Source organism: Phytophthora sojae (assembly GCF_000149755.1).
Source record: "Phytophthora sojae unplaced genomic scaffold PHYSOscaffold_1, whole genome shotgun sequence".
Taxonomy (NCBI): Eukaryota; Oomycota; class Peronosporomycetes; order Peronosporales; family Peronosporaceae; genus Phytophthora; species Phytophthora sojae.
Window position 1 is genome coordinate 8661998 of NW_009258115.1, and position 13000 is coordinate 8674997.

The 13000-nt window shown below is 53.1% G+C and overlaps 4 protein-coding genes across 4 annotated transcripts; 2 read left to right on the forward strand and 2 right to left on the reverse strand.

Annotated features, from left to right (window-relative positions):
- Nucleotides 1-19: 19 nt before the first annotated feature.
- PHYSODRAFT_552631 (hypothetical protein) lies at nucleotides 20-5027 on the forward strand (the record flags this gene model as incomplete). The annotated part of the gene is made up of 4 exons (XM_009518183.1): nucleotides 20-1889; nucleotides 2160-2263; nucleotides 2351-3672; nucleotides 3973-5027. The coding sequence occupies exons 1-4, from the start codon at nucleotides 57-59 to the stop codon at nucleotides 5025-5027; spliced, it is 4314 nt and encodes a 1437-aa protein (XP_009516478.1). The 5' UTR covers nucleotides 20-56.
- Nucleotides 5028-5156: 129 nt separating this feature from the next.
- On the forward strand, nucleotides 5157-6575 carry PHYSODRAFT_309685 (hypothetical protein; the record flags this gene model as incomplete). The annotated part of the gene is made up of 4 exons (XM_009518184.1): nucleotides 5157-5344; nucleotides 5447-6108; nucleotides 6182-6241; nucleotides 6304-6575. The coding sequence occupies 4 exons, from the start codon at nucleotides 5157-5159 to the stop codon at nucleotides 6573-6575; spliced, it is 1182 nt and encodes a 393-aa protein (XP_009516479.1).
- Nucleotides 6576-7206: 631 nt separating this feature from the next.
- Nucleotides 7207-7647, reverse strand: Avh1b-40 (Avr1b-1 avirulence-like protein; the record flags this gene model as incomplete). The annotated part of the gene is made up of 1 exon (XM_009518185.1): nucleotides 7207-7647. The coding sequence occupies one exon, from the start codon at nucleotides 7645-7647 to the stop codon at nucleotides 7207-7209; it is 441 nt and encodes a 146-aa protein (XP_009516480.1).
- A 3605-nt stretch (nucleotides 7648-11252) lies between these two features.
- Nucleotides 11253-11705, reverse strand: Avh1b-39 (avirulence protein 1b; the record flags this gene model as incomplete). Its single annotated transcript, XM_009518186.1, has 1 exon — nucleotides 11253-11705. The coding sequence occupies one exon, from the start codon at nucleotides 11703-11705 to the stop codon at nucleotides 11253-11255; it is 453 nt and encodes a 150-aa protein (XP_009516481.1).
- Nucleotides 11706-13000: the final 1295 nt, after the last annotated feature.

Genomic DNA, 13000 nt, shown 5'->3' on the forward strand with positions numbered 1-13000 from the left:
TTGGCCGGCGGGGGTGACAGTTGACAGTTCCGACACTCCGACAAGTTCCGACAATTATGAGGACGGTGTCGGTGCTCGCGTGGACGGCGACCTTGGCCTCCAGCCTCGTGGCCGGCAGGAACAGCTCGACCGAGTACCCGACCAAGTCGGGCATCAGGACGTGGGTGGACCCGGAGACGCCCGCGGACCGGCAGATCTACTTGAGCTCGCGCGGCCGGCAATGGGAGCTCGTCATGAGCGACGAGTTTAACGTGGCGAACCGCAGCTTCCGGCCGGGCGACGACCACATGTGGACGTCGCTGGAGAAGCCCGACGGCGTCAACGGCGCGCTGGAGGTCTACGCGCACAATATGACGAGTACCAAGTGCGACAACGACGGCACGTGCTACTTCTACATCGAGACGGACACGGACAACGTGACCATCTCGGTCTACAACATGTACAAGCACCCGCCTGGGTACCAGAACGCGTCCTTCTACTACCGGGCCGCCATGGTGCAGTCCTGGAACAAGTTCTGCTTCCAGGGAGGCATGCTCGAGGTGCGTGCTCAGCTGCCGGGCGCCGTGTCCAAGGCGTCGAACAATCCGGATCTGGCGCTGGGCAAGTCCGGCCAGGTGACCGACACCACGTACTACCCCACGTGGCCCGGTATCTGGATGATGGGGAACCTCGGCCGAGCCATTTTCTCCGCGTCCACGAACCGCATGTGGCCCTTCTCCTACAACAAGTGCGAGCCCGACATCTTCGACCCCGTCAACCAGCGCATCAGCGCGTGTGACGACGACCCGGGCTACGGCCTGAACCCGAACCAAGGCCGTGGAGCGCCGGAGATCGATCTACTGGAAGGCGGCGGCTTGGCCATCTCGTCATCACTGCAGATCGCGCCTGGAATGCCCAGCGACTTCCGGCTCTTCCCTGCGGACGCCAAGGGAGCTGACCTCACCAACCCGTACTGTGTGTACACGTACGACTGCAAGACGCAAGGTGCAAATTTGATCGATGTCCCTACATCGTACTACGAGAAGGAGCGTGGACACAAGTCTTGGTACCAGGGACTTCGGTACGCGGCCAACAACTACTGCTCCAAGAAGAGCAGCAAGGTGCAGAGCTTCACGACCATCAACTCGTCGGTGGCCCGTGGAATTACGCAGAACTCGTGCACAACGTCGACGTGTCCCGCGTCGCTGGACGTCAATGGAGACTTGAGTATTATCGACGGTACGGGCAAGAACCACTGGGGCATCAACTCGAACGGCACGTGCTTCCCCATCATGAACTCGTACATGGGCTCGTACCTGTGTGACCCCGACAACTCGGACGGACGTTGTGCTAGCCCGCGTAACTCGTCGACGCCCCGATCGTACGCCATGGACCCGTTCAACTATCAGATGGACGCTATTTCGTCTAACTGGCCCGTGCACCTCGGAGCCTACACAGATTATCTGACCTACCAGCTCGAGTGGGTCACCGGCGAGAACGGCTACGTGCGCTGGATGCTCGACAGTAGCCCGTTGTTTGAGGTCACGACCGACGCGTTCTCCAACGTCCCGCAGAACGCCAACAACAGCAACCCCGAGAAGGTCATGTTGGAGGAGCCCATGTCGCTCATCTTTAACGTTGCTCTGTCTAGCTCCTGGGGTACGAGGCCTCCTAATGCTGGTGGTGAGTGCCGCGGCGATGGCTCGAACGAGAAGGTCAACAAGATCTGCGACGAGTTCCCCATGTTTATGAAGATCGACTACATCCGGCTGTACCAGGACTTGGGTGACGATCTCGAGGCCGACAACTACATGCAGGTCGGCTGCGACCCGGCCAGCCACCCGACCAAGGAGTGGATTCTGGGCCACATCGACGAGTACCAAGACAACGACAACCTCGTGACGGAGGTCGTGGGCAAGGCCTTCTGCGAGACCGACAACGACTGCAGCATCGGCGGCAGCTTCGGCAAGACCGACTTGGTGACCGGCACGTGCGTCAACCAGCGCTGCGAGTGCTCCTACCCGAAGTCATGGGGCGGCCCTCGCTGCACCGTGGCCCAGGCCGAGTCCACGTCGTCCAAGTCGTCGACGCGTGTGTACGGACCGCCGATCATGTTGGCGGTTGGCCTCGCCGCCCTCGTCGCCTTCCTCACGTCCATTTCCGTGTGGAGAGGCATGGAGTCGGCGGCCAAGAGGAACGAGGCGGCCATCAAGGCCAGTATGATGATGACCAAGAGCAACCCGGAAGCCCGAGTCCCCGACACGAACAGCTACGTCTCGCACGTGTCCTAAGCCGCATGTAGTCTACCAAGTCTGAATAAATATCCCCAAGGCCGTTTCGCCATTCAAAGCGTCCGTTGTCTTGTAGTTAGTCGCTCCTTCCATGGCATGTTGGGGATCAAACCTTTCGTGCAGGAATCGGTGCAGGCACTACCGGCAGCTCAACTGCGTCTGCTGGCCGAGACGCTCCGAATCGACCTCCGAGGATGCGAAGACCGCGGTGACATTGAGCGAGTACTGACCGGGTTGGTCTGTCTGGACCAAGACACCTCCCTCGGTGTCTTCCTCGCCTGGTTGCGGTCCGCAGACCTGCAACAGCACAAGAACGGAATCCTCGCCAGCAAGAAGCCCAGATTCAACAACACCTTCCTCCCAGCGATCTCCTCACCGCCTACCGACAACCAGAAGTCGAGATCCGAGGCTGTGAAGGACCACCACCTCGACGACGAGATCAAGCAGCAATTAGCCGAGCTGGAAGTGCTGGAGACGTCGTTCAAGAAGGCCGAGCGCCTGGTGCACACGGGCGCTCCGAGCTTTGAGAAGTTGAAGCAATTCTTGATGGAGCTGACGATCTTGAGAGCTAAAGAGCAGTCAGCGAGGGCTTTCCTGGTTCGACAGGCGAATGTTCTCAAAGAGCAGCACGACGAAATGCGCGCCGAGATGCTGCACTCGCGCGCTCAGTTGGATTTCTTCGTCGAGGGCTTCACGAACTTGAGGAAACGCCACGACGCGCTGCTGGAAGACGCCACTCGGATGAAGGCCGAGAGCGAGACGACTCAGGACATCTTCGTCTCCATGAGCGCGCACGATTGCTACTTCGAGCAGCTCATGAAGAATACGCTGTGGCAGCAAATGCGCGACAATGACGAGATGAAGAGGAGACTCCAGCAGGCGCACGACGATCTGGAGGCTGCGGCTCAGAAGCGAAAAGAGCTCGAGGCGCAGATTTCGCAGCTGAAGCAGCAGCGTGGGGACGCACAGAAGGACGCGTACTGCTACAAGCGACAACTTCGGGTCTGTAAAGCTCGCATGAGGAAGCTGCAACAGGCTGGAGGGGGTGTCAATGGATCATTCTTCCGAGATCAGGCCGTGGCACTACGCCAAACGGTGGCTACGCTTGTCAGACTGCTACGCGATGCAGTTGTGAGGGACACAAAGTCACCCAAGCAGACACTGAGCAAGGAAGCTCTTCGTATACTGCACCAAATTTTAACTCCAGTCGTTAGCGTATCTGAAAATGAGTCAATCTCGTCGTGGTCTCTCCGCGGAGCTGACAATCAACAGGAGCCCGAGAGTGAGGAAGTAGATGCTACCCAACCTCGAGTCATTCAACGACGTACTGATCACGATATCGATGAAGTAATACGAGGCGTTCTACTAGTGGAAGGCGCCAAGCCAACGGACGGCGCTGAGTGTGCACGGATAATGGGCGAGAAGCTGAAATACCTGCCTATCGACTTGAAACAAACGCTGGCTCAGCTTCAGCATGATGAAGAGAATCAGGCACAAGCAGCTCGGGAAGAGGAGCAACGACAACTCCAGTTGCTACTCGAACAGCAGCAACAATCGCAGCAGAGCGAAGGCCAGGGAACCGACGGACGAAGTGATACAAGCGCTGTAGTGGCTACTCCACCAACTAAAGTATCCCCCCAAACGCCAGCTCTACCCACCGTTCCAGCTACTCCTGTACCAAAACCGCCTCCTACTCTTGAAGCCTACGCCGAGCCACTCAAAAAGCACGTCTTTGACTTGATGGCAGCGCAGGGCAAACGTGGCTTCGTCATGTACAACTGGCCGTTTACAAGCCGTGACGTGAACTTGCTCACTGCAATGGGGTTGCCGGTCGACAGCGTGATCAACCTCGAGATTGGCGGCGGCGTCCAACCCCCTCCCACTGCAGCAGCCATCCCAGCCGTCACCTCTGCAGCAAAGGCTGTTCCTTCGACCTCTGCTTCCCCAGTGGTAAAGCCTAAAACTCCTGCAGTCACGTCAAAACCCGCCACAACGAGCAGCAGTACACGAGGAAAAGCCCCTACTCCAAGCCCCGCTGCTCGAGGCAAAGCTTCGCCGACCAAACCCGCTGCTGCGTCAAAGTCTCCAGCTAAACCGGTAGGTCGAACTACAGCACCAACTGCAGCAGCGAAGACTCGAGCAGCCAGCCCCACTCGTCCCGCAGCCGTGAGTTCAAAGAAACCAACCAGCTCGATACCTTCATCGCCGTCAAAGCCCAAGTCCCCAAGCGTACCGTCAAAACCGATAAAGCCTGGCTCAAGCTCCTCTCAACTGAAGCCGAAGACCTCCGAAGTGACCAAAGCCGTCAAGAAGGTGCTGACTGCAGCCTCGATGCTGCAAGGCTTGGGTGGCATTCTGCAGCCGGTGGGTCCCGCAGCGTTCCCCGCTGAGCGTGTGAACGCCATTCTGCAGGTTCTGGAGCAGCAGAAGCGCCGCAAATTGGCGCCGGTCGTGCAATGGGATGAAGCCACTCGCCGCACCAACGAGATGCTCGCCATGTGGGCCGAGGAAGTCCACATGCTCGTGCACCTCGAGCAAGAGAGTCGCAAGCCGCAGAAGCCGCAGACGCCAGCCCCGGCCAGTCCCGCCAAGTCCACTACCTCCACGTCCCCAAAACGAGCCGTCAGTCCGTCCAAAACCGGCAGCAAGTCGTCCGCAGTCAAGGCCAAAGCCCCTGTCAGTCCAACGCGCAGTAGCCCAACAAAAGCCAAGACAACTTCAACCACGGCAACTAAAGCTCGACCAGCGAAAAAGTAGCCATTCGATACAGTACCTGACATAAAGCTTTGCATGCACCTCAACCTTTTTTGTCACAAGGCAAAAATAAAATACGTTCGGACCAAAAACAAGGCCTCCTTCACATCCGCCACTTCACTTCAAGACAGCATGGACTCCGCCATCGACCCGAGCGTCTTCGCGGCGCTTCCCCCCGACATCCAGCAGGAGCTTCTGGCGCAGCACAGCGCGCCCCCCGCCGCTGCAGATGCCTCCGCCGCTCCACCCTCCGACGCCGACGCCTGGAGCTGCCGCGTCTGCACGTTCCTGAACCACCCGCAGCTCGCCGAGTGCGAGATGTGCGGCACTTTATGCGTCGCCCTAGACGACGACGACGGCACGCAGGCGCCCCCCTCCTCCCCCATTAACAATAATAATAACTACACCAACTCCGGCTCCAGGCTCGGGCGCACGCTGCGCCGGCTGCGCGTGCCGGCCACGCCCGCCACCGTGAGCTTCTCGCAGAAGCGCGAGCCCACGGCCGAGGACCTGCTGCTGGCGGCCACCAGCAAGCTGCAGTCGGTCAAGCAGTCGTGGCAGGGCCGCCGCTCCAGGGCCAACTCGGCCGTGGAGGACAAGGCGGCGCTGCCGTCGCTGCAGACCTTGCGAGAGCTCACGGAGCTGCAGAGGGATCTCCACCACAAGGTGCAGACCGGGGACGAGTGGTTCGAGACCTCGCTCGAGAGACTGTGGCGGGCCGTGACGGATAAGGATGAAGGGCAGGTTTTCGAGCGGAACGACGTGAATTGGGTCGCGCTGGGCTTTCAGAACGCGTCGCCCGAGACGGACTTTAGAGGCGGAGGAGTGCTCGCGATGAAGTGCCTGCTGTACGCCTTTGAAGCCCACCCGACCGAGATGAGAGCTATTCAGATGGACCAGATGCCCGACTCCATGGACGGCAAACACAAGAAGAGGTGGTACCCCGTGTGCGTTGCTGGCATCAACTTGACGTGCTTGCTGGCGGGACTGTTGCAGCTCGGAGACGGACGCTTTGCCGAGAGGAAGGAGACGTTCTGGCAGCTTTTCGAAGAGCCGGCCGCCTTCTACGAGCTCTTTTTCCTGGGTGAGTGCGGGGTTTTGGTGGTGAGTTGCTGTAGTGGAAGGGCGGTTGCTGACTTATTGTCGTTGGTGCGCAGCTTTTATCAAAATGGACGCGATCTGGCATCGGCTCAACGCGACCTACATGGAGTTTGGAGGTACTGTGTTTTGATTCGTCGCCATGTTGGATTTTGAATTGATTTTTTTTATCTCGTTGCAGTCGTGCTCAAGGTTACGCGGAAGTCGGTTGGCTTTATGCTGGAGCAAGCACCAGCCACGTTGACGGACCTGCGTGCAGCCAGCGAGCAGGCATTCTTGGACCGTTTCGTGGTTAGCTTGTCGGCACGTTCGCTTGCTAACTGGGAAGGGGGCGAGTGTCCTGACCCGTACCATGCGCTAGAAGCGGAGGACGCTCTTGTCATAGCGAAGACGCGTGCTACAGCTAAACCTGCCACCGCTACTAAAGGGGAGGCCGTTTGGCCCCTGCACTAGGGATGATTGCCTAATAATGCGCTTCTGATATCTCCACCAAAGTTTAGCGGGTGAGTTGAAATGCTTTGTGATTCCGATTGAGCGCAGCGTTCAACAGAATGACCTACCGACTACTATAGCATCTTTCTGCTTCGGGCTCGGCTTGCTACGTAGTGTTCATCGTGCGAGAACGAAAAGAATAGCATTGCAGTATCTTGATTTAAAGAGTTAGCCCTCAAGCTTCTGAACTACAGGTGGTCGACAGTACTCGTATGTCACGAGTATAACTCGTGCCCGCTCAATCGCAGACAAGAAGCCACTCAGAACAATCCCAGCCCGACAAGAAACCAACTCGAGGCATCGCACACGCTACGCCTCGAAACTCATCTGCACAAGAATAACTACATCTTTAGCTACAACTAACCGTAGCCAGCTCTAACTCAGCGCTGCTTGCGCTTTCATAATGATCAGTCTTCATTTTTCCTGCTAGTGCACAAGTTCCTAGTCAAGACTCAAGCTTCTCTCCACAGAGTGCAAGACATCGTATAGAAGACTATGAGTACCAAAGAGGTTGCACATTGGATTGCTAGCTTTACGTCGCTATCTGCAATAGGGTCCCAAACCGTCATGTGAAGACTGGCGGCCCTTAGACTTAGTCGATTTTCAGTAGTGACTTCGGCGGCCGGTGCAGCCCGCGGTACCCGTCGCAACCGGCGACCAGACTCTGGTAGCGCGGGTCCTCTTTAGACTTTTCGGGCAGGTTTTTCGTGACGATCTCCACGCTTCGCTTATTCTGGTAACTTTTTTCCCACATCCTGAGTTTGAAGTCTTCGTCCTTCAGCATCCTTTTCAATTTGTTGGGGGCGAAGTCACCTTTGAATCTGGCCAACTTCGGTATTTTCAGGAATCTCTCTTCATCGTCGGCAGGGTCCTCCTCTTTCTCTTCCATCGTCTCGTGGCTCCGCAGGAATCTGTTGCTGATGTTACCATGGCTCGTAGGAGCACTCGCGAGCTTGGACTGCTCGGCAATCCCAGCGTTGCAGGTTGCCAGGAGCGTGGTGGCAATCGCCACGAGGACGTAGCTTAGACGCATCCTGAACGAGGAGGGCAAATTTCGAACTGAGAGCTCAAACTTAGCTTGAACGGGTGTACAAGTATCGTCCTGCGTGCAGATATTGTGCCGTATCCCTGGTAGCCTACCTATATCCTACCTAAGTCTAAGGGAGCGACTGCCAGAAGTGCATGTCGGAAGTGATCAAGGTCACGAACATCGAGCAGTGGAACACGCAGCGGAGGTGAGGTGCTCTAGAAGGGCAACACCTGCTGGTGCACTAAGCTCGAACTCCCGCACTGATCGTCGACGGAAGATCACCATGGTGATGATGTCGATGGGACAAAGGAACATGAGTTCCGTGAGGATTCTCTTCCAGAAATCCGAGTGAAAGGAACTCAAGTTCTTTGTCAAGGCCCATCTGTCTGTACGATAGATTGGGATCGACCCGTAAGGGCCAAAGGGGTTTTTAGGCTTATGCGTTCCTCCTCCGTGCCACGGTAGTGAGCGTGTGTGAAACTAGGGCTTCGCGTAGGCTGGGATAGGATTGGTTAACTCACCTTTGATCGCCATTGATAAACTCAATCCGCACGCTCCACGGGCATCTCCTGCGTCTGCTTCGCAGCCGCAGAATCTGCCCGACAATGTATCGCCACTATGGTCACGACGTACAAACGATTTCAGAGCAAAATCAATGACGAATCTAACTCGACGAATTTGCAAATGAACTGGACCAGCCTCCATCATTCTTGAGAAGTCTAAAACACTCGGTCAATAGACATCACTTACTGTAAATTGACCTAAAGACGTTACCGGTTCATCACCGGTGTCGATTGGCGGGGGGGGGGCATCGCCCGAATTGATCCTGTTTGGGCAGGGCTATCAGCACTTCGTCGCTTCCTATCCCAGTATGAAATATAATACTTTGCAATCTGCATCCTACCGCTCAAGTGTTTTCCCAAGTGTCTTCTCATCTTGCATCCGCCAGCTCGCACCCAGCGCTCGCTTGCGCAAAGCTGTTAACAAGAAGAACGAATCAGAACGTTGTTGAATTTGTAAGAATAATGCACGACCACATTACCGGTGCAAAAGAAGTGTATTTACGTTAGTATTATTTTGCCACAATTGCGGACTAAATATTACTCCGTAGTAGCGCTATGCTTCATAAGTGCTCAAGACTTCCCTAAAACGCGCAAAAAAATGAATCCTCACAACACAGTAGTGTTTTCCAGCAGTAACTGATCGCTGCCGCTGAAAGGTGGCTCCATCTTCGGCTGATTCATTAATTAAAACATTTGTATCTACAAAATTTATATTGTGCTTTGCATACTTTTTGGCACTTCGGGCTGTAACTCTTACGACTTATCGAACACGACTTCTCTATAAATCGTACTCGAGTACGAAATGCTGTAAGTCGTGGATGGTCAATGAGCACTAAGTAGTGCACAAACGCCATCTCCTGCATGATTTAGCACATCCAGCATGGATTAGCATCCTTTTGGCAGTGCCATTTCGGAGCCAAATCGGGCTCGGAGCACGACTTGAGCAACTCGCACTCAATGGTACTATGATTTACTTCTAAGCACGAGCACTAAGTAGTGCACTAAATAGGAGGGCAAACTGGATGCAAAGCACAATACATGTACTGTAGATCCAAATGTTTACATTGCTTGAGCGAATCTCTGACAAAGGCGATATGAATTTCCTGTCGGCTTTGTCAGATATTCGTTCGAGCCAAATATTGTCGGGGCTACACATTCGACGCCACGGCTTGGTCTATCCACAGGTACACGTATGGGACACTACAATATTAACTCGTTACATGTACTAGTATTAATACGCAATCGCCGATTGCATTGCAAGTGGATAGGACGTATTTTTGAAGCCATTACAGGTGTATTATTGTTAATCTATTCATTAGTACATTAGTGTAGTTTGGGAACGATGAATTTGTTAGACTGTCCGGCAGTGGCACGCCGGCAGCAGTTAGAAGCAAACCAATTCTTGTTACTGCGGCTTCCACCTCGACGCGACTACGATTCCTCCGAGTCTGCTCTCCTTCCAATCAATACAAAAGACAAACTGTGGCTACTGCTCTGTTCCTACCGTATTGTTGTTCTTCAAGCTTCACCACCATCACTCTTGCCTGCGACTTGGCGTTGTACGCACCAGCCTGCGCTTCGTAACAGAATTGACTCTTAAGCAGGCCTCTCTAATTGGGGGAAATGGTCCCCATTTCCCCCACCATACCCCAATTAAGACCTGTTCCCATCCCCCACAAAAATAGTATGGTTCTGGCGTGAATACATATCGGCTAGCTATTTCAGATAGATATCCCATTGTTATGTGGCTCAATAAGCATCGAACTCGTTCAGACCTCAAACAAACAAGGTCAAGGCGTGTTTCTTGCCTCTCTGGCAATGGATCGACCCCCAAACCATCCCAACTAATCACAAATATTGTCAAATTTCCGTAATCTGTGGTATCTACAAGTAGCAAGCTCAAAACTGACCGTGAGCGAACCGCGAAGTGGAAGATGCTGTTGGTCGGTAGGCGATGCTACAGGAGAATGCAAGTTTGGGAGCAGTAAGTTCTCATCCTAGACTATGTTAATAACTTACATACTTCAAGTAAAGCAAAAGATACCACCACCAATATAAATACGTAAGCCCTACCGACTAAGCAAAGATCCTGAGCTAGTTTAATTTTTTTATCACGATTGATGATGTATAATTCTTTCGCTGACATTCGTTTCTAGCTAATTCGTGTGCGGATGAACCGTAGCACTTCGAATATCGTAGGTTGAAACCGAATTTGCACCGGCTATGCCAATCCCTTAGATACGTATCTTACTTTCACTATTGTCCCCCACCATACCCATTTTAAATCCTCATTTCGTCCCCTATTACGTTAATTGGGGGAAATGCAGGATTTCCCCCCAATTAAAGAGGCCTGCTCTTAAGGCTGGCTACGTTCGCTCAAAGCCCATTTCGGCTCGCACGCGTCGCCTCCGCTTGCTAGGGTCCTGGGTTTGCATCCGCATGCTTCGTACACGGGCTGCCAAATCGTAGGCGGGGACTCGCTTCGTGTGATGGCCTAATCTACTTCTAAGTAGGTTCAATAATCTACATGTATTAATACTCGCACTTTCAATCCTACCACTTATCTTGTTGAACTCGTCGTTGAAATGCTCTCCATTGTTGCAATAAAAGGATAGCTGCTCCACGACGCAGCCAGTTCCAATGTCCTGAATCCGGGGTTAGATCTGCGTTCTGTACTGCTGGAGTTTGAATTATTAAATCCTCCGAACGGATTAAACGGGAAGTCGCAGCACGGGGGGGACGTTGCATCTTGTGTCATCTCCCGATGAAAACCTCTAGCTCTCTTGTTTACATCTTCTTCGGTTGGCATCACAGAGTATAGTGTTTGGCGAAAAGTCGTTGCTGTTCGAATTGATACACAAAGGCTAGTTTCCGATAAGGATTTGAGTTGTTTTCTTACCCCTTCCCTCTCAAAGCAACAACCCCTGGATGCAATGAAGAAGATGAAAGCGAGTACACAGAAGAACCGTGCGATGGATTGCAAAGCTGCACGCCTCCCCTAGAGACTGCTTAGAATGCTAATGCTGCAAGTCCGAGACTAAGAGTTTAGTCGATCTTCACCTTTCCCTTGCCCTTCTTTTCGTACTCCTTGTAACCCCTGACCAGCTTTTGGTAGCGCGGGTTTTTCTTGTTTAGTCTAGTCGTGACCTCTTCCACGCTGCGCTTATTCTGGTGCCACCGCCCATACATCTTCAGCTCGAAGTCTTTGTTTTTCATCATGTTCTTCAGGTATCGGCTCGCGAAATCGCTTTTGAACCCGAGTATCTTCAGCACGTCCGCGAATCTCTCTTCTTCATCGTCGATAGAGTCCTTCTCTCCGGCCACCGTCTCATAGCCCCGCAGAAACCTTTTGCCGGTGTTGGCACCTGTTTCAGCATAGTTCGAAGGTAGCACATCGTCGCTCTCCAGCTTCACTGGCGTGGGTTGAGCAGCAGTTGTAGCGCTACTGCTTGCAAGGAGCGTGGTAGCAACCACCAGGAGTACGTAGCTTAGCCGCATCTTGAATTGGAATCGATGAGAGAGCTGGGTGTTGGGAAGCTTGATCGCTGGAAGGCAAATTGTAAACTGAGAGCTCAAACTAAGCCAAGAGGTCTATGTATGCGCTGGGTGTGTTAGCAGCTTACCATCATGAACCGATGCCTATCCTGAACTTTATCACAACAGTTGCGTTCACCTTCCTCTCTGATTCACACATCATGAACATGAATAATGCATCAGAAAATTGACGAATCTTAAAACAATACACGAGCTCATTGTTGTGGTAAAAGAAGATAATTTTTTGCCACGATTGCAGGCTAAGTAAGTACTTCGAAGTATTACTATGCATAAAGTAAACTTTACACGTACGCGCTAAGAATAAATCCTCACCCCTTCTCTCACTTTTGCCCGTGCTTTCCAAATAAATCGCAGAAACTCAAAGAACTGTATCGAACGACCGCATCGACATTGACCTGGAGCGATGCTGCGGCTGTGAAGCAGGCGCGGGCGATAATAATTTATACAGGACATTAGTACCAGCTGGGCACGCTGGGTAGCGACATCGAAGATGTCGGCTTGTATGGCAAGTCGCGCAATCCAAGATGAGTTAACCGAATGACATGTGTGGAAACCGTTTGGTAGCAAATACCCCTTTCACCTTTTTCACCTTTTTTATTGAGCAGCATGACAGTTTACTTTTTCAATTGCAGCGGCTCGGAAACTAGCGGTGGTACTCAAAAGATCGAAGTAAGTTTTGTACAATTTTCTCGCTGCAGGCTCAGCCGGGCATATCCACTTCAACTGGCGCCTAATCGCATGTTATGTACTACAAAAGAGATATCGAATGGCCGTATCGACATTGATCTGGAACTCAGATGTCAACATCTGAGTTGTCGTGGCCCGAAGCTGCTAAATTCAGTCAGGTTCATGTTGGTGACACACGTATGGTGTATCTTAATATTAGCCGTTGTTTGCGACCGAGATTGCCAAGTCCATGGACTAGACCCCAAGCATTTCACCGGGAAGATTTGGAGAGCTCACAATATAGCTTTCACTGTTGCTTACTAAGTATATTTTAAACGTAATACCGGTAGGTGCAGAAGATACCCGCAACTACGTAGTAAAAAAAAGAAAAACGAATCCTAGCTATGGGTCAGAGTTGTGGCCTTACACCTCCAATGCCTCGCAGCCGCCAATGCGCGCGCCTGTAGATCCGATCTTGCTCCCAATTTTTGGATCCAAGCTGCAAACACTCAACACGCAAAGCGACTCACAGACTACCAGAACATGAGCGGGTAGCACAAACCGATTTGGTC